The sequence below is a fragment of the Haplochromis burtoni genome, unplaced genomic scaffold (assembly GCF_018398535.1).
Source record: "Haplochromis burtoni strain Fernald_Lab_line unplaced genomic scaffold, NCSU_Asbu1 Contig_216, whole genome shotgun sequence".
Classification (NCBI taxonomy): domain Eukaryota; kingdom Metazoa; phylum Chordata; class Actinopteri; order Cichliformes; family Cichlidae; genus Haplochromis; species Haplochromis burtoni.
Window position 1 is genome coordinate 433339 of NW_024582577.1, and position 21824 is coordinate 455162.

General features: G+C 40.2%; 1 protein-coding gene across 2 annotated transcripts in view; it reads right to left on the reverse strand.

Moving 5' to 3' along the window:
* The window catches only part of esamb (endothelial cell adhesion molecule b), a 53810-nt gene extending 37681 nt beyond the window's left edge, over window positions 1-16129 (reverse strand). For both annotated transcript variants that reach the window (XM_005937884.2, XM_005937885.2), the window contains exon 1: window positions 15667-16129. In XM_005937884.2, coding sequence (XP_005937946.1) covers window positions 15667-15721 — 55 coding nt within the window. In that variant the 5' untranslated portion in view covers window positions 15722-16129. The remainder of the gene's footprint in view (window positions 1-15666) is intronic.
* Window positions 16130-21824: the final 5695 nt, after the last annotated feature.

Here is a 21824-nt window from a genome sequence, read left to right on the forward strand (position 1 = left end):
TATATATATATATATATATATATCTGAGTCAGTAAATAATGATGAACTCTTGACCCAGCAGATATATTGACTGTCTTCCCCCATAGCAGAAGTCATCCAGTGGGTTTCCATGTTGATCTGTCGCAGTTTATATGACAATAAGTGAACAAAATGATAATAAAGTTTAACTACAAAATGTTACGTTCCACAACTTTCTATTTAAGTTCCATGTCTTCAATATAGAAACGCTTTGAAAGCTGAATGTCCTTTAATGCTGCAGCTCTACTTCTGTGACTGCAGCAGTCACGCTAATATTCTCATTTGGAGGCAGTGAAGATGTACAAGTGCGCTGATTAGAAGATCAAAATGCACGGCGGTCATCTCCACTAGAAGATTTCAAAGAAAACTCCAGCAGGACCTCTGTCCGTATTTTGTTCGTCTTTTGGGTAATTAGTCACTTTTCAGTGCGGGGAGGAATAGATGAATAATGAAATAAAGCCGTAAATGCCACAAATCCAGGAAATGTTTCGGCTGGCACCATTGATTTATCACAAATTGCATATGAGTCAAGGCTGTGTGAAAACAGAGCAGTGTTATTTTAGAGCTAATAAATTGCTTTTTTTTGCCTGAACATAGAATATAAATGCATCTCTGTGAAGAAATTATTTGTAGCGGCTCACAATTATTCTCACAAGCTCTTAAAAGGAGCTGTTAATCCCTGCTTTGTTTTCAGTCATCTTTAAATGATACAAAAAGAGGGTGTGCGTTTCAAGGTGACGCCGCTCTAATAGCACAAAGCCAAAAAACTAAAAACAGATGCGGAAAATAACCTTTTATCTTCTTTAGTTTGAAGGCTTATTTTCAACAAGCTGTAAGTACAATAAAAGTCACGACAGCTATATTTACAAAACAGTTTACAAGAGAGTTTTGAGGTTATCATAGTAAAAATGTGTTCAGGTCTAATGGTATGTCAGCAATAAGCAGTTTTTATAAGTAAGTGCTTATAAGGCAAGGGAATCTCAACTATAGCATTATTATGTTCATGCCAAAAACTGTGCACAAGATAAAACATAATCATGAGGAAATAATTAAATTTCACAGTTGTTGGTATTCATTGCCACTCATGCAATTAAATTTAAGTTCAACAACCTCCGCACGCAGAACTCAGCAGCAAAGTGCACAAAACAGCCACGCGGCTCTGCTCTCTGAGATGAATAGGGCTGGGTGTCACTGATTTCTAGAATCGATTCGATTCCGATTCACTTTTATCAAAGGTTGCCTGTATGAAATTGTTCAGAAAGAGACTTCATCGTGGTGGAAGCAAAACAGCAAAAGTAAGAGGGAATTCATGACGATGTTTATGTGAAGCGTAGCTTGGATCTTCTTTTGCTGCTGGTTCAGTCAAATAGTTTGGAGAGAGATAAAAACCTGCAGCTTCAGAATCAGCGCAAAAAGGGCGTAAACACAAAGCGCGGACCCGCCGAAACATCGGAATCAGCGAGCTGGGAGCTGTCCGTGCCGTCGGGTGAGAAAGGCGACAGCTCACTGATTCTGATCCACATTTTGTGTTTACGTCTTTGTGCAGAATCCGTGTACCTGCTCTCATTTACTGTTTAAGCTGTTTGGTGGTTGTTGAAATTTTGTGAGGTTTAAACTGAGATTCTGATGTTTCGCGCAAAGTAAATTTATATTTAAAAAATCGATTCAGGATTTTAATGAATCGATATCACGTTATCCAAGCTAGAATCGAATTTAATCGATAAATCGATAATCAAAACCCACTACTAGAGATGAATTCTGCTCGCTCGAATCAATCGGCTTTTAAAAGTTTGGGGGGCAGAGCCCAATGAAAGAAAGGGCCCAGTCTGATTGGTCACTTTCGAAAAACGGTGACGCTACACCCTCTGTGATGCACTTTAGGAGCAGCATAAATGCTGTTTTATGGTGTATTTGTTTACAATTTAGAAAATGAAGTTTTCCGACCCAACTGTTCACAGTCACTTTTTGCAGTGTAGCAGCAGAAGTACTGAGTATAATCACTGGATTACTCTAATGCTGCAGAAATCTTAAAAACTCTAAGACAAACACACACACAACCTCATAACAAAGAGCACATGTGACGCCTAAGAAAAGTAAAAATTAGCTTTTCATAGACAATTAAGCAAGCTTAATTTTCTAAAATGTGGACATACAACCACAAATAAAACTGAAATTTTAATATGTTTCATTATTATAAATTATTTGATACTGTGCAACAGACTAAGGGGACAGGACTACAGAGGAGTCCGAACTTCCCTTTGAGTCCTTTAGTTTTTAATATTTCTTTCAACTTGCTTAAACCACAGAGGTGGTGGTATCACTGTAGGTTAATTTATTGATATTTTGTACTAAGGATTGGTTTCACCTTTTATCAACCTACCAAGTATCTTGTTATTTCAGAATAACTTCAGATCATATGATCAGATGTCTTTGTCCAAACATTTAAGCAGCGCTTACATAAAGCAAGTCACAAAACATGTCTGCTTGAAAAATGAAGTGACTGATGAACATTCAAGGCAGTCAAAGAGAGCGCAGGGAAAAGACATGTAGCACATGGGCTGGAGTGGAATCGATCCCTCAGTACATGGGGCGAGTATAGTTAGAGATGATTTTCCCTTTACTATGGCTGAAACGATTAATCCTTCCAGCAGAGCGGGTCAACACACAGATGAAGGCAGGAAGTTGTAAATGCACATCAAACTGAACCTGCACACCTCTATAAGAGTTTTTGGATTCAATGAGCCTGCTTGTGTGTATGTTCACCAATAAATAATTAAACAGTGCCTGAAATGTCTATGAAACAAATATTGTCACTTTCTGTTTGCCTATGATGAAATCCCACCTATGTCTATTTACACCCTGCACACACTTGATAGTTTATTGGGTTATTAAGGTCAGGCTCTAACCACTGCTATTATTTCATTTTATTTGATGGAGATTTTCTTCTGGACTGCTGAAGGCTACCAGCGTACTCATTCAAAATTACTCAGTTCAGCTCCTGGGTTGTTTTGGTGTGAATGGATCTGGTTGGTTTGAAAATGTCACTAGTCACTGTAAGAGCTTTGTAACGCAACGTGCTCTTTTAAAGAGATCAAAGGATAGATTATATTTATCTTATACTTCTCTTAATGGAGATTCAAAACCAGTCAAAAAGACTACGAATGGACAGCGAATGTGGTTGTTTCTGTTCTGCAGCTGCAGCTACTGAACACACTGGAGGGCAGTTCTCGGGGCTGAAAAATTTCTCCTGTGTCTCACAGGTGTCAGAATCATTTCTGCCTTTCTGGGGGCAGACTTGATACCTGAGGAGGTTCATGACTTCACCTTCCCATCTGAAATGAAGCATATTTGATGTCTAAGCTATGCCGGTAAAGGTGCCATGGTTACTGGGCTTATCAGGTTGGAGCAGGCTTCTTAGAAGCAGCTGTGTTCGCCAGATCAATTTAGAAGACCAACCAACCCCTGGGCTTGAAATAGAAATGAGTAAATTCCCCCTCTGAAAAAAATCTATACAGGTTAGACTCTATAGATTCTAATATATGTAATTTAATGCATGACTCCCTGCTGCCACTTTGCTGACAGAGTCACAGGAGAGAGCTAAACAAAGCAGGTCATGTTTTTAGGCTAGTGTAATTTTAGGCCCGCTTGATATTATCCTACGTTTCACAGTTGCATGACTATTTCAGAACAGCTACAAAGCTGATACTGAACTGAAATGTTTTTATTAGTAATTTATAATGTTCTAGCTCCAAACTTCTTTTAACTGAAAAATTCTCATTAGGCAATAAATGCAAAATCTTAATCATTAAAACTGTGTCGGCATAAAGTTAAGCCTCAAAGCAGCCGATTTAACTTCAGTGGGCTTTCAGGAGCCACTTCAGGGTAAATGTGACTCAATATGATCTTAAAGAGACGCATATTGGAATACATCAGGGGTATATGTGAGGTGCTGTCCTGAAGTTTTCTGTAAAAGATGTTCAGTGTGAGACTACAGTTCAAACAGAACAACCTGGGGACACAAAAGCCATTGTGTGATGGCTTAGCCTCTAGGGACAGCTGGCAGTGCTTCAGAGCTTTGAGGCAACCGTCAGACATGTTGAAAGAAACCTCCTGTTCTCTTTATAAGCTAATAAACACTACTGAAAGAAGGCTTCTGGAAAAAAGTGCATATCTTGCACATATCAAATTAGGATAGGTTATTTGTGCATTGACGGCTCGCAAAAAAGGGAATGATTCAGTTGTGTGCAATGATGTAGTAGTAGTCTAGTACATTCTTCTTGTTACGTATGTTGTCCTGAAACACCCATATAACATTATTTGACCTTACATAATGGTATATGAGTAGTTTACTGACTGGGTTACATACTGTACTGACGTATCAACCATCAAAAGCTCCTTACTCTGCATTCTTTATCAATGAATAAGCAGCAGAGCTGTGGCACAAATCATTAGTAAAAGAGCTGAAACACTGTGTGTCTGCAGATAGTCCCACAGAACGCACCAAGCACCATCCACTGAACAACAGCAGATAATTGACTCAGAAATTAATACTGATACGGTTGCTGTGAACATGGCTGACATTTACAAAAAAAAAAAAAAAGGGGGGGGGGGGGGGGGTGTTCAATTAAAATACTTTTCCTACTGAGGAGAATCTATTCCCTTGAATCTTGACCTAGACTCACTAACAACAGCCTTAACTGGGAGGGAAGTCCAAGCAAAGTAACGTTTCAATTCACTGAACTTCTATTAACTGCAGCAGTTTGACGCTGAATGCAAATCCTTTTTCATTTGAGCTAAATGTCGACAACAGAAATAAGTGCACTGCAGGTCTGCTCCTCACTAACGGTGAAAATGAACAAGCAGTGTTTTTCCCCTGCAGCAGAATAAAGATTACTTATGTGATGCTGTAATAAGGAATCTCTTCTGGTCAGTCTTACAGGCCCTCCTGATGGTGCCGAGGAGAAATCCCTCTTATCAAACCTTCCTGATCACACTAATGAAACCTAGCGAGGCTTATAGACAGGAGTGTTACTTCAAGTAAAGTCATTACGCTGCCTCTGACTTCAATTCTCAGTCATCCCAAAGAGCCAATTATTCTAGGGTTTGACAGATCACTGAGATTATAATCTACTGTTTGGCTTTATATTCTGCTTGCTAGGTTGTTCCTATTTTGAGCATAACCAGCCTGAGGTACTAATTCTAATGGCAATTGCTTCACCATCCCCGGAAGCACAAAACACAGTGAAAATTTTATCCACAACCTAAATTGATGTTAGAGCTGCACTAAACACTTGAGGGCTAGAAAGCAAAGAGAGGATTTATGGAAACAACAACGCCTGTTTTACGAGGATTTACTCTAACATACACAGAGAGCAGGTGAAGGACCATGATCTTAAAACTAAAACATTTTGTTTATGCTGATATTTTTCAAATGAGTATTTTTAGGTTGTTAGTTTATTTTGTGTTCATTTGTTTTTGTTTTCTTTGCAGTAATATAAGGCTGACGATTTCTGGTAAAAATCATAAAGAACCCACACTTCCTGCTGTACTAAGTAGGAATACTATTGCAACAACAGGGTAAAACTAACCTGTCTCACAACGGATTAACCCTGCTCACGTTCCTTGTTAGAGGGTTAACAATCCAATAGTTGGTGAACATTTGAGCTTTGGAAGTGAGGCAAGGAGCCTCAGTACAAAGTGGAAACTAACAGGATGATTTAAGATTCAAATCAGCTGCCCAGCACTTAATATTTAAAGTAAAAAGAGGATTCTGGAACCACAGGCCAATCACTATATAATATGAACAGGAAGCTGCTCTATCGGTGCGTGATTATGGCTAAAAGGATGATCATAACCACTTTAATAAATACTGAGTTAACAATTATTTCTGAGGATTCTTCTGAAAAATATAAATAAAATATTTGACCAAAACTTTTCGAAAAATAAAATACACACGATATTGCTTTTATTTTTACACTCTTCTTCATTCCTGTATATTTTAGCATTTTTTGCAGATAAATGCATCCCCTAAAAGTCCTTTTATTACATTAATTGTACCTGCATGACGGATATGAATAAAACTCAAAGCAAAGTACTCGGCAGCTGTGGGATCCCTCTCTATTTCCTCTCTAGTGTATGCACACAGCACAAGAATAGACACCACTGTAAGGGGATAACACATGTTTATCCAATAAATTGAAAAGTTTCCATAAGTCTTTATTACTTTTACTGTTTATTGGACACTTGTAATGCAATGCCAGATGGGATGCACCTTCATTGGTGATTCCAGTGTCTTTGTGAGCCAGACGGATTTGCAGACTTGCTGCACAGCCTCACTTTGTAGATGTTAGAGCTAACGTTTGATAATTCCCATGACCAACCACTGCTTGATGATCATGATACTCCAGTTAGTGGTGCGTTTTCATGTGGTTGAATAGGTTAACTGTCTTCCTCTGTGGTGTAAACAAAACTCTAGAGCGCTTTCTGCATATGATATGTTCTCTGTTAACATCACTTTGACTTCTGCTGTGTATGTGTGTGACTGTCTGTTATCTGTAGTATGTAACTGCACTCTATCATGCTCACAGCTGTTCGCAGTGCAGGGAACATCTGTGATTGACACATGCAGGCACATCGTCGGGCAGCGATTTATCTTGTCAGTGATTTTCAATATTGGAAGGTGACAGACTGCTCAGATGGTTCAGCGAACAAACCAGCAGGCTGTTCAGGTCAGAGTGTGTGACATATTTTAAAAAAATACAAACTTGGAGCCACAGCATGGAGCTTGCTGCCCAAAATCTACACACAGACAGACTTCTATAGGTTTTTACTCATGACTCTCTGACTGACACGTCTCCTTTTTATACGTAATTTCTGCTTTAACTTTGATAACCCTGAACTTTGCAAATAAGTAATAAGAGAATATTGGAGTACCATGGGCATATCCCGCATGCATGATTGTCACAGGAGCAGCACACTGTCAGCTGCTGTGTAATGTTAAAAACCTCCAAGAGTTTAAAACACACTTAATGCACCTATCTGACTTCTGTTGTATAAAGGTCTGTTAAATTTTGTTGTGTTACTAAAATGATGACTACCCTTACGATCACTGGGATTAAGACTCAAATCTGCCAGCCCTGTGCTGCTAGAAGGGAGCCCGCTCAGGGTTACACACGTTTCTGCTATACAATGCACTTCATTTTCACACTAAACCACATATGTTTAACTTTACGGTGATGCTACAAAATCCCACACACACTAAACATCACACTTTTCAGTGAAAAAGAGGAACGCTTTCCTTCAAGAACGCATTACATGAACAAGCGTAACATTACAGAGGCGCAGCGTAATGCAGGTTTAATTTGTAAGGCGGAATAACAGCAGCCTGTGAGTTGCCTCGCTATGGTGGGATTGACCTCTGGAACCTTCTTTAGCCTCACATAGCCACGCCCGTAGGGTGCAATGCCAGGTTACACCTCAAACCAGATAACAGCGTTAATCTGGCCACAACAAACTTCCCCTCCATCTGCCGAGACGACGCTCTCCTCAGACAAAAACCCTGCTGCTTTCACACGGACCACACAGCAGCTTTACTGGGCTGTCACCACAATTTTAAAATTAATGTATTACCGACACCAAAAACATCCAGTTTAATTTTGCTTTACTATAATAGTCAAACCGGACTATAATCTTCAAGCATCTTAGTGCAAAACTCATCTCCTGCCATCAGACAGGCCATTTCCTACCTCCACTACCAAGTCAAGAGAAAAAAAGGTATCATTTCTTAACAAACGAGCGGTTTTAAAGATAAAAAAAAAATCAATCTTTTAATAAAAGCAAAGATTTTAAAATGCTGAAGAAGTTAAAAAGTTTTTTTTTATGTTCAAATGGTTAAAAGAAGATACAAACAATAACATTTCAAAATCCTTTCAGTGTTTGTGTTGAATCACAGAAACTGCCCGGAAATTAATTCCAGTAGCTTAAGGCAGCTTTCTCAAGCTATGAACAGTAGCATTAATGGCTTGCTTTGTCTCAGACCTCAACATAAACAGCCCTTTTCAAATCAAATGTCACAGCACACAATGCATAATAGCTTTGTATTGTGCATGTGTTCTCACTCAGAGCAAAAGTCTTATTTAAAGAGAAAATATACCTCATTAGTGTGTGTTGTTTACCCAGGGTGCACCTGGTCTGAATCATCACGACCTTCGCCTACGCCTGGGGTGTAAATGACACACTCCTCCAAGATACATCATTTATGGCCAACGATCTGCAGGGAGACCAACGGCTAGAACAAACGCAATGCACCTCATTTGGATATTTTTTACTCTGCAGAACTGTGATTCAGAAGCTGTGACGCACCTGAGGTGAGACCAAAGAGCAAAGTGACGATATAATTGGCAAAGGGGTGAGACTGAAATGAGTCCTGCAAGTCTCATCTCCCCTGGTGGGTGAACCGGACTGGTCACCAGTGGAAACATCATTAGTCTCTTAAAAATGGAGCAAGGACGGCAAGCACACCTGTAAAGCTTTACCAATAGATCTCTCTGTGCTTCTTTTTTGCCTCACTGTCTACACAACTACACAAACACACAATATTAACATCCCTTCCTTAATATTTTTTAGGACTCCCTTATGCTGCAAAGACAGCTCTGACCTCTCCGGGCACGGACGCGAGTAATGACACAAAAGAAACAAAAGGTCTTGCTGTGTATGCGCTCTTATTACAAAGCAAAGGTTTACTGTTGCCGTAGAACCGGTATCTTAATGTGCTTTACATATTCTGTGTGAATTAGAGCTGTGCAATATGACAATATATAAAAGATGATGAAATGAAAACCTTTTCATCTCTGTCGTTCATGCTCTATCCTTTATTTCATGGTGTTGCAAAATATGCTGTTTACTGCAATATTTTTTCATCGTTTGGTGACAGTGCTCAATCTTATGCAGCAACACATGGATGCAGGCACACATGTGAATATCAACTCAGTGAGTACAGGTGAGACAAAACTAGGAAGCTCTGAATAACAGAAGGATCAGTAAAGACAAATCAAGGCGCTTGTTCCTAAATGAGGGGTTACCTCTGTAGTATGGATGGTTATATAAAGTCTAATGTGGACTATAAAACTGCACTGTACACGCCAGTCTCGAAAAGAGATGGGAGAAACACCCTTCAGCTATGTTACGAGTGCTGATGTTCCATCATCTGCCCACGAGATGGACAGAAACGTGTTTAAAATCCCACAAACTACCAGCTAATGCGAACAGTCACACAGAGGACGAGCGAGTAAATAAATACCCAGTCAAAAAAAATATGTGGGGCCCAGATGGGTAGAAGCAGGTCTGATATTTGGGGCCCACTCGGGTTACCCACCTGGGACCCAGCTAATTTTGTCCTCAGTTTCCATGGTGGCCCCAAATGTGTTTGCCCAGATGGATTAATGATGGGACCCGGATGGGCCCCAAATCAGGCCCAGTCAACAAATGAGTGTGGGGCCCAGATTGGTAGAAGCAGGTCTGATGGTTGGGGCCCACTTGGGTTACCCACCTGGCACCCAGCTACTTTTAATAATAATGATGCATTTTATTTGAGGGCACCTTTCAGAAACTCAAGGTCACCTTACAAAGAACAAAATTAATAAAAGGAACAATAGTCATAAAATATATAAAATAAGTTAAAATTACAAAACAGAGCTTGACAACAGATAAAATCAGCACTAAAGCGAATAAGCCAGTTTAAACAGATGTGTTTTGAGCTGTGTCTTAAATACGGAAAGGGAGTCAATATTTCTTATGGCTGGAGGAAGAGAGTTCCAGAGCCGGGGAGGAGAGCGACTGAAAGCTCTGTTCCCCATAGTAATAAGGCGTTTCCATGATGGCCTATAGTTATAACTATAGGGCTGTGCAATATGACCAAAATCTCATATCCCAGTATAAGACATTTATCGTCCCGACAACGATATATATCAAAAATTTTTACATTTTCTGTAAATTCTGTGAATCTCAGGCAACTCGACTTGCACGAAGTGTTTTCAGCTGGGCGTTGCGATGAAAAAATATTGCCGTAAACAGTTTATTTTGCGACATAATGAAACAAACAACAGCGTAAAATTAAAAAAAACTATTTTGGGCGCTATATTTGAATATCTGATTTTTTGATCACCAAATATCGGTATTGGTATTGGAATTAAAAACCCCAATATCAGCCAAGCTCATGTCTTATATCATTACCCAGATGAGATTTTCGTCCTCTACACAGGCCTAGTTTGAGTCTTTTCACTTTCAAGGGATCTATACATAGATTTTTTTATTGCTTTGTTGCCTTAATTTGAAAAACAAAAAATGCTCATAAATATCTGTTAAAGGCAAAGATGGAAAACTGAGCTCCTGAATGTAGGTATTATTCCACTCTTCAATGTTGAAGTTACTGCCTTAAAGGTTCTAAAACGTAGCAGCACAATGCTGAGCGTTACTGGACTGTAAGAGTGTGCTGTGGATAGCAAATCACTAATGCAGTCAGTGTACCAAACATCAAAGCAAGTCATTCAGCAAGCAAAATGCTGATTAGTTTGTGAGCATAATGGTTAACGTTGTGTGCCATATTTTTCTTTCTGATGTGGGGGAAATGTGGGCTACTTATTTCATGTGCATCAGCTAAAATGTGCATGGCTAAAATGTGACATTAGTTTCATTACAGCAGCGCAAACACAACCAGCAAACTGTAAGAAACCACTGCAAGCATTATATAAACAACTATTTTTGCACCAGGATGAGGCTTTCTGGTCTGTTACCGGGTGCAAAAATCTGTTCCGCATCAGTGTTTTCAAAGTTCCACATCCATCATGGTTAACTCAAAGCAAATTCAGACTGCTTTGATGACCTGCCTCAAAGTCACATTAGCTCAGTGATCCAGCACGCAAAGCTCCAATCAACACCTGTCAACCTCCACTACTGCAACTGTCGACAGAGGGAACTTGGATGTTTTGATAGATCCATGTCGGTATGAAGTCCAACATGCAGCAGCTGTTGCGTGCAGCAACATAAAACACTGCTCACCACTGTCCTCTTTATTGTTTGGCAAGCGTGAGCCAATTAATTTGACCTAGTTTTACATGAGAGAATTCTTTAGGTAGCTTTGGCTCCTTCTGCCTCCAATCAGTGTCTCTCCCCACTGCAGGGGTCTTTCTGTGAGTTTGTGCTATACAGAGTGGACTCTGGTCAATTAGGCTTCCTCATCCAACGCCCACACTAAGGTATGTGTCAGCCTAACAAATGTAACTGTGCATGAAACTGGTGCCAATTTACCAGTTTGAGCCAGAAAAGATCAATTTGGTTCAATGAAGCGGCTCCGAAGATGCACGGCATCCGGATGTTTTCTGAGGAGCTGACGACGAGGCATGATTGCAAATGCATTCAAATGTAATGTTTCCAGCAAAAAGCCTGGAAAAAAAAGAATTTCCTATTAAAAAAAGAAACTCACAAAATTTAAAGACCCCTTCAAATGAAAACCAAGTTTTTAATTCTCCTAACATGGCATTGATTTTTAAATGCTAAACAACAGTATGAATGAGGTAAGGAGTAAATGCCATTGCTCAGCATATCTCTTTGGAACACAGTGTATTTCTAAGAGTCTGTGATGGAAGAAGCACACTCGGAGGCAGGAATGATCTTTTGTGGTGCAGTGAGATTTTGCAGACACATGACTACTATCCACATGGCATTAACTTGTCTGCCATTTTGAATGTGTGACAATCGTAAAGACAATGTAGAGTAAAGTGAATAAGGCACCTGTCGCACATGTCTGGACACTGATCTATGACCATCTGACCATGTGAAAACTACCAGCTCTAAGGGTAAAATTAGTACTGCCAGACTGATTGCAAGTGGTTGCTGGAGTTCGATGGCAGTTGCAAGGAAAAATAATTGCTAAAAATCCAATCACACAGGCCTACAGGCTGGTCAGTGACCTGCTGGCAACCACCCGTCACTAGGGAAAAACATCTTTCCCAACCAGATGGCAAAAACCTTGTGATTTCTTTCGTCGCTAGCATATTGCTGCTGACATAGTTTGACTGCATGTCTACAAACACTGTCCAGTCCAGCCACTCTCACAGCTGTAGCGAAACTGTGGAAAGTGCAACACAAACTGAAGACTGTTCATCTTCAAAGTGAAAGCCTTTTGAAATATGTTGTATCCATTGCTTTCCATTGATAGGGTTTCTAAGCAGAAAGACAAAATCAAGTTTACTCACGATGCTTAAAAGAGATTTGAAAACTACTGCAAACAGTGCTAATCTCCCCTCTGTTTTTGGCACACTCCAAAATCCCCCCTTATAAAACAATTTGGAATCCCCCGTTTCCTGTTTGATAGTGTGGGCCTTCAACATGGTGGCCATGGGCTGTGAACGACAAACCTTCCTTACAAACATTTCAGCAGTACTGGCAATAAAAATGATTCTACTTGAATAATATGATTTTGATCTGCAGCACGACCAAAATCATTGTGACCATGTGGTATGAACTTTTAATCTTTTGAAACGGTTTCTTTGATGACTGCAACTCACAGTTGTTGTGTTTAGAGTGACTGCTATCATATCATGTCTACCAACAGTCTGACTGAATGGGGTCAAGCTGGCAATTTCAGGCAATCTGTTTATAATAATACAGTAACTAACTGTAAAAAATTGGGGGGGAAATCACATATTTGCTGCTGTTTACACAGAAATTCACAGTAACTACTTACCATTCTGAATCTAAATGGAACCTTCACAATAGTGATGTTGCTAAAGGACATAGACACTCAGCAACCGTGCCTTTATTTAGGAAAACCAAATGCAACCAGCTGAGTTGAGTGTCTTACTATAAAGAGTAGCGCTGCAGGCGAGTTGTGCTATCGGCACAGACTCCAAAGAGTTGGCAGTCTGTCTGTGTTTATAACTTAGTCTGAGATCATTTGCACGCATTCGGCAATCTGTGTATCAAATTAGGCATCAACAATTGTGTAACTCGACTGGTATTGTGGTACTGACTACTAATGCCTGATGCAGTCCCATTCTTGCATATTGTTTATTTCCTGCTTCTACAGTGTGGTAAACTATGAGGGGATATTGGGCTTACGTTTTTCCTGCAATGATGAACCGACAACAACAATTCTATGTGTATGTGATGCTTTGGCTTTCTGAACTGCTTAAAAAGAACCAAACATGACTGCGTTTTGTTCACAAGATAATTGACATGTTAAATGAATAAGCTCAACAGTTCTTGAAGTCTTCACTTTCATATGAGTTTCCTGCTGGGAGTGACACAAACACCCTGATATCTACAAGTGCTTTGACTTTGACATCAAGAAGACTGAGACACTTCTTTGCCATTCTGCGGTGGTCTCTGAGGGCTTCCAAATCTTTGCACTGACAGTTAATACTCATGCAGCAGCCTTGCCAGGAATGCTGTTTGTTCCAAGCTGGACCACAACTGACTAATTTCTTGTTTAGTTAATCATGCAATACATAATCAGAATTACGCTAAGCTCTGGGAGTTAGTCTCTGAAAAGGGATATAACTGGCTCGCAATCATCAGCTTACACCAACGACATAAACCAAACGTCAGTGAAGACAATCGGCTGAGGACATGACTTTCTTTTAATAGCAAAACCAAAGAGAAAGACATTCAAATTAGAAGGGAGCGATGGTGCCACGTCAAGTCACCTTGTCACGGTCCTCAGGCCAATCTGAAATATCTAATGGGCAAGAGTAGTGCATTTCTGCACGAATACACCGAATGGTACAACCAAGATGTGATTTACTGCTGCTAATGGGTACAAACGATTGTTCAGAATCTGCCTCAAATCATCAAAAATAAAATGGGTGCCCAAAGGAAGCATATTAACAGATTTATTTAAGCGTTTAGTGACCAATTAGCTACTCATGCAAGGCCAATAAAGCTGCTGCATTTCATCAATACAAACAGAGTCTTCTCTGCTCTTCTAAAGTCAGGACGGGCAGACGTTTTCCTGACAGGCAGGACGGGTTTGACAGGCTGCTTAGCTGCTGTCCAAGACGTAAAAAGGAATCCATCGATCAAATCCAAAAAGCTATTTGATCATCAGAACAAGAAGCGGTTGAAGTCTCTCATCAGCGAGGCACAAACTGAATTCATTCATTTCATCCCATTAAAAGCAGTTGCACAAATCAAAGCGCGGCAGACGTAATGTCACGCTACAGCAGCTCCAATGCAGAAGCCCACACAGATTTGAACTCAGGTGTCCTCTAACTGCTTGAGAACAACACTGATGTTTTTATTAAGCGATTACAGCAGTGAATGTAAGTTAAGATTGATATAAAGTTCCAGTATTGTCTTTCCTGATGCTGCTTTTAAGTCAAAACCCCCAGTTTGAACCAAACAAATCCTGACATAAAGGAGACAAGCTGTAACAATCTCTGATTTCCACACTGGGAGAAAGCCAACATCTGGTAGGAAATGATGCAGCGGCACGGTTGACAGGAATAAGATCGGCCAAGTCAGAAAAACCTAAAGGGTGTTTTGGAGTAGAGCCTGGATGGTGTATTGGAGTGTGTATTCACAGAAGGAAATTAATAATATTTTAGCACATCAGTGTGTGTGTGTGTGTGTGTGTGTGTGTTTGTGCTTGTTTTGGCTCTAGGGTTTAGAGCTAAATGAAATGACTGCAGTCCAAACTGATAAAAGCTAAATATGATTTAAACTTGTCTGCATCAAATTGCTGTTCAAAGAGCATTAACATTTATATTTGCAATGCTTCAGTCTGTCAGTCACTATCTATAATTTATTTAAACGTTTGCGCATTAACTGCATGCACACAAAGCAGTAACAGGGGCCAAACTGTGCAGGACATTAAACCTGTATGACCAGTATTCTTAGGTAAGCCTTCTTAATTTGACAGCTGGGATTTCTCTGACTAGAATTCTCAAAAATGACATCCGGCTCCTTCAGGTAGACTCAAGCTTTTATGTTATTTTTAACCTCACAGGGGACAATAACGATGGGGGGAGAGAAAAAAGGCAGCAACGTTTGAGTTCCTTGAAATTCATTTCTGAGCATTCAACCATGCAACAACATTATGCCCTCTTAAAATGAGGAGTACTCTGCTGTGTGCTTAAAAGGGAACCTCTGGTATAAAAACACACACACTCACTCACACACACACACACACACACGCACACGCACACACACATAAGCAGTTGCAGCCACAGCGATATAAATTACATATTTAATGAAAAGTCCCTGCTTCTAAATTCAAAATTTAACTTAAGGTAGGAGGGGGAAAGAGGTTTCAGCTTTCCAAGACGCGTAATTAGGACTGAAGCAGGTTATTCGCTGTTTGTTACTGCCAATAAGTCTGAATCTGAGCAATGAATAAACGCCTTTAAATCCCACTCGGCTTCGAGGCAGAAGTGTATAGAGGTCGTGCATGTTCAGTTAAAAAAGTATTTTATTCAATGGAGTTTGACTCTTTGCTTAATTCATTGACAATTCAATATTAAAGCAAATTCTTCCATCAGTGATAAGTTGGTTATTTGCTCTCCGATGTTTATAAAAGTGAAGAAAAACATAGTTTTGTCGCCACTGACATGCTGTGAGGTTTAGGGAGCGTGAGTGGATTAATTACCCTACCTTGAATGATCCACAGTAACATCAGCATGGCTTGGAGTCTTGTCTTTATCCCCATGGTGCCACATCCACCGGCTGCTCCCAGCAGCTTTTCTAAAGCTGGCACCAAAACACTCCTCGCACTTCCCTTTCCACAAGTGCTGCCCAGTTATCTTCAGGTAACAATTAATTGTCCGTTACACAAACATGCGAGGCGACGTCTGCAAACGAAGCACCCTCTCCTCTTCCCATCCCTATCATTAACAGCGGCTGACATCGCGGAGCGCACCGGCGTCTCCCCCGCTCCTGCGCTCCACGGATGTCAGGAGAGAAGAAAACATTCAAACTGTTCCACTTCCGTCTGTTTCTCTGCTGCTGTGCTGAGTCCGCTTTATGGAGGGATTACTTCTGCCGCACGTCTGTGCTGAAGTGTGTCGCTCCTTTTTGTCCTGATCCCACAGTAAACTGTAGGCGCTTTTTTCACCTGCTGGAACTGCTCGGTGCCGCCCCCTGTCAGCAACGGTTACGCACTGTTTCCAAACTTTAAGCAGCTCGTCTTAGGACGCACACCAATCAGTGCTGCACCTTACAGTTTTCTACGCCCAGAGACTCCACTCATACTCTAATACGTTAAATAATAACCGCTGTTGTAACTGTTGCAACTGGAAGTAATTCTCAGAAATTCTCCACATGCCAAAAATGTTGTGTGTATTTACTGCTTTATTTTTATGGTGTTGTATTATTCTGTGGCTTATGGGTAAGGACAGGCCTTCTTTCAGCACCTCACTGGTACCAGGTTGGACCCAGAACTGCCTTAATTCTTCACAGCACAGATTCAACGAGGAGACAGAGATTTTAGTCCATTTTGACATAGATGCTGCAGATTTTTCAGCTCCACATCCAGGATGTGAGTTTCCTGTTCCACCACTTCCCAGCGGTGCTCTGTTGGACTGAGATCTGGTGACTGTGGAGGCCATTTGAGTACAGTGAACTCATTTTCATGTTCAAGAAAACAGTTTGAGATGATCCGGGCTAAATGACAATGGTGTGTTCCTGAAAGCATCTATCAGAGGATGGGTACACTGTAGTCATAGATGGTCAGCGGCAATACTCAGGTGTTTAAATGATGCTGAGCCTGTCCTCTGAATATTATAGCTAGAACTGAGACTCATCATATAAGGAAACATTTTTCCAGTCTTGTTGTTTAATTTTGCTGAGCCCAAGTGAACAGGCTTCCTCTTCTAAGATGGGTTGCTGTAGCCCATCTGCTTCAAGGTTTGGCATGTTGTGCATTCTGGCATGCTTTTGTCCATACCTTGGCTGTAACAAGTAGTTATTTGAATAACTGTTGCCTTCCTATCAATTCAAAGCAGTCTGGTCATTCTCTGATGCCAAACAAGATATTCTCACTGGTTATGTCATGTTCAAAGTTGCTTAAATCACATATTTACCTCCCATTCTGATGCTCGCTTTGAACTTCAGGTCCTCCTGAACATGCCTAACTCCACTGAGTTACTGCCATGTATTTAGCTGATTAGATATTTGGATTAATGAGCCACTGAACACGTGTACCTATCAAAAACAGCCGATTGGTGTCTGTGCAAACATACAATTCACCCCACTGAATATCAAGCCAGACTAAATTAACTACTAGCCTCAGAAATTCTTGGTGTGACGATGACTGACGAAACTGATCACACTCTCACCACTGAGGGATCTTATCTTGAGTGCAGTGACAGCTGAAAACCACCACATCAAGCCTCAAGTCATATTTTATGAACTATACAGCGTATTATTCTTTCATATCACCAAAAGCCACAATGACACTCAAGGAATATGTTGGACTGAAAAGAATCAAACCAGCCTAAAAAAATAAGGTCATATACGGTATAATGTTTTCTTCCTTAACAGTGTGTTAAAAGATTTAAAAGCGGGTTTGCAAAAGCAACGAGAAATGTCAAACTTTAATGAAAGAGGGATTGTCTGCATTTGTTTAATCCAGTTTCCCCCGTAAATGGACCGAAAACTTTCTCTGCCCTACACAGGATAAAAATGCGGAAAACCGACACGCTGTCGCAAAAGCAGAAACATTAGGAAACAAACTGCACAAGCCGCATGGCCTTCATAGCCCCCCGTCTGAGTGAAAGTCTGTATTTGACAGGTGTGGTCGGACGTGTGCTTTGCCACACTCGAAACTGCAGAAGCGTGGCCTCACACACACTGACACATGCTGGTAAATCTCTGCAGCGAGGTCAGAAGTCCAACAACTACAATGTTTCACAATGGTATGAAGGGGTGATTCGTGAAATTACAACAAAATGCCTGCGTAAATCAGCGTTATCTCTGGTTAGGTTGCTACAAATTTATTTCCTATTTAGACATGTAGCAGATGTGAATTGACTTGGAGTTACTCTATATTAATCTGACAGCCCTTCACTGTGCCTGCAGGTGCATAGTGGGGGTTTAAAACTCTTTCAATAAAAACAGATTAATACAGCAGTGAGCGTGAACCTAAACAGTAAAGCTACATCAGAGAAGAAGAGTGAGTTCACTACGAGCAACATTTTTCCCGTTAGCCATAGACTGATTTGATATAAACATGTTGATTACAGCAGTTGCAAGTAAATCCTAACAAGTTCTGGTGGCACGCCTGGTCTTGTAACACTGAAAAAATAATAATGTCCTCACAGGAACTTTTACACAGATCCATTTAAATGTAATTCCTACTCATTCATCATGTATTATTTCATGCATTACAAGGTCTAATTCAGAGCAGAATCGCGTGTCACAGGTGAGTGTTGCACAAAGTCTACCCAGCCACTTCTACAGGAGTAATGTAATGTGGTCACAGACCCAAGCTGTTCTCACAATAAATACATTACCAGGTGAAATATTCATGCAGGTGGGTCAATGTGTTGCATTTTTAATGGAATATAATGGATTTATTACATGATATTAAGCTCTGTGATATCACTCCATCATCTTAGCATGCACCAAGGTTCACTAGTAAACACGCTTGATGGGCGGCACAGCTCATTCAAACACATAAAGGCTGAAACATGTTTGTGTTGTTTTGGTTTTTAATTTATTTTTGTCTGTCATACAGGAAGTTAGACACCTGATTTATTTATGTGCTTCTCATATTGCAGAGTCTGTTGTCCTCCCTCTTCTTCCACTGTTGGATCTACTGAAAACCCTTTGTGAGTGCCATCTTATCCATACAGAATACACACGTACAGTACGATTCAGTGCTATTCAGCCTGACACAGAAGTCTATTTAAAATGTGTTGGTGGCCTCATCCCATGATTCACTGAGCGTTTCTTCTTCTTTCACCTTTATTCCACCTACTGTTTATATTTACATACCACTCTGCATTTAATCAGTAGTTATTATTAATCTCCTACTCCTATTGCTACTACCTGTAACTAGTTCTGCTGGCAGTTTCTTCCTGTTTAAGGGGAGTTTTTCCTTCCAGCTATCGCCAAAGGAGTTGCTCATAAGGGGTCTTGAGGGGGTCTCTAAGATTTTTGGGGTTTTTGACTGCACCTTGAGGCAGGTGTTGTGATTTGGCAGCATTATAAATAAAACTGAATTGAACTGAGACTAATTCAACTAAAGTTATTATTTTTGTTGATGTAGTAGTTACGATATTAAGATATTTACAAACTGGTTTTACACCAGCCTGAGTTGAGTATTAACTGCAGACTTTTATGTTCACGTTGTGTGTCAGTGAGTGGGAAAGATGTAGAAATCATAGACGCGTCAGAAAAAATCGATGTAGCTGTCATGTGTGAGTAATTGATTCTGGTGTGAAAGAAGCACTGGTACGAAACTGCACAGCTTGCATGTTAAAGCATACAGTTCCCCTTCAATGAGCAACATTTCCAGTGGGTCAGATACATTTTAGACCTTAATTCAGCAAAAATGTTGGACGATTCCCACACCTGTGCTTCCATGCAGTGTGTGCACGTGATAAATGGCTGCACAAAAGACCCTGAAATGACAGAATCTAATCTTGGCTGGCGTTTAGTCTGAGAAATATTTCTATGGTTGATTTGTGTCTCTTTCTGTGGCTATCTATATGAGGAAATTTCCTCCCGACAGTTTCCCTCAATGTGTCCATTGTTAAGACTGTCAGAGGTGCTGCTATCTCGCTGCCAGGTTGAGAAAACGGGCTTAGCCTTGACTGTACACTTCTAGATCGCATGACTGGACATCTTTGCACTTTGCTCTCCTCGGAGACTGTAAAACACTATGGATTGCTTGGATTTCTACAAAGTGTTCAGGGCAGCTGAGTCTTTTGTGCCACCCAGTGGAGAACACCCAGAACACAGGAGCAGCGCCTCTGTGTGTTTACTCATCGCCTCTACCTTTTTTGGCTGGAGGAAAAAATAAAAGCATGGACAGGTCAGCAGTCCCTCACAGGGCTTATACAGATTGACAGACAATCTTTCAGGCTCATGTTTGTACCTGTTGGCAGTTTTTAGTGTCAGGTCCTGACCTGAATGTCTGTGGAAAACACCCAGAGGAAATCCATGTGACAGCACGCTGAGAACATGTCCTCTTAGAAAAGGCCACAGCGGGGATTCTGCCTATTGACTTTATTGTTAATTCACAGTCTTTGACCACTGAAACTTCTTGGTTTAATCATATTTCATTCTAACAGGGTTTGGTGTCTATTAAGATTACAGTGCTGTGTCAGTAAGAGTGGGTGGTTTTATTTTATTTCAACCAGAGCAAATCAAATCTCAGCTTTAATATAGATCTCATTCCCAGGCTAATACATAGTCTGTCACTGTCAATAAAGCAGATAGAAGTCTTGCATATAAAACTTCACCTAACACAAAAGTATAAGCATCAAATATAATTCCGCTACCTAATGCAAACATGCAGAAGTGCTGTATATATTACTGGAATATTATTACTATTAGTGATCAGTAAAAATTTTTGTCCACAATAAATAGCTTTAAAATTAAAAATGTAATATAGTAATAATAACAATGCTATAAAATGTGGTAGAGCAGAAGCATAAATATCCTGCCTCCCACTTTTTGACCTTATCATTTAAATGTTGCAGCGGAAACTGAGACTCATCATTTTCATGTTTCTATTGTCCAATCTATTGTGACTCATTGATAACTGTAGCCTCAGTTTCCTGTACTTGGCTAATACATGTGGCACCCAGTGTGGTCCCCTGATGCTTTAAAGGTTCATTATGCTTTTTCAATCAGAGATACTCTTCTGCATCTACGTTTGTTGTAACAAGTTTGGGCTAATATTGCCTTTCTATCAGCTTGAAGCAGTCTTGCCATTTTCCACTGATCTCTGGCATCCACAAGGCATTTTTGCACAAAGAACTGCCACTCACTGGATATTTTCTCTTTTCTGGACCATTCTCTGTAAAGTCTAGAAAATCCCACTAGATTAGCAGTTTTGGAAATATTTAGAGCAGCCTGGCACCAACGACCATGTTCAAATTCACTTAAATCAACTTCTTCCACATTCTGTTGCTCGATTTGAACTTTAAACACGTCTAAATGTTTTGAGTTGCTGCCACATGTTGTTTATCTCACCTCAACACTTTGTGGCCTTGATGTGATTTGTAGAAATAGTTATGACTGATGAAAGCAAGCATTTCATTGTTGGCAGATCTGAAGAATAAGAGTCTGAAACCAACACTGGTTTCTCAAACCTGCCAATTTCTGTGAGTGTGTATGTACTAAATAAAGTTAGCATTAGAGCTAAATGCTAACATTATCATGACAACATGCACAGTGCTGTTGCTAACGCTAACTCAAATATTAAAGCACGCAAAGAGGCATTTACATATTTCAGGACTAAAACACACAGTTAAGGCTGTTTAATGAGCTAAGTGTATAAAATAGGACAGAAGACAGCAGTGTTTCCATCTGATAAAACAGTGCATCCACAGTGTAAATAAAAGGCTCTCTTGCCTTTGAATGTTTTTATTTAAAATGAGCATATATAGCATTTGGACAATTGACATTTGGGGAGCAGGAAATGTGCATTTTAAGTTCCTCGAATAGCATCTGAAATAATTCAAGCCCTGTGAAAGAGTCTAATGTTTCTATAGCATGTCATGCTCCACATTAACACCGGCCTCAAATCAGAGAGAAAACAAATATGCAAATGCTTTCTAGATCCACACATAATCAAATTT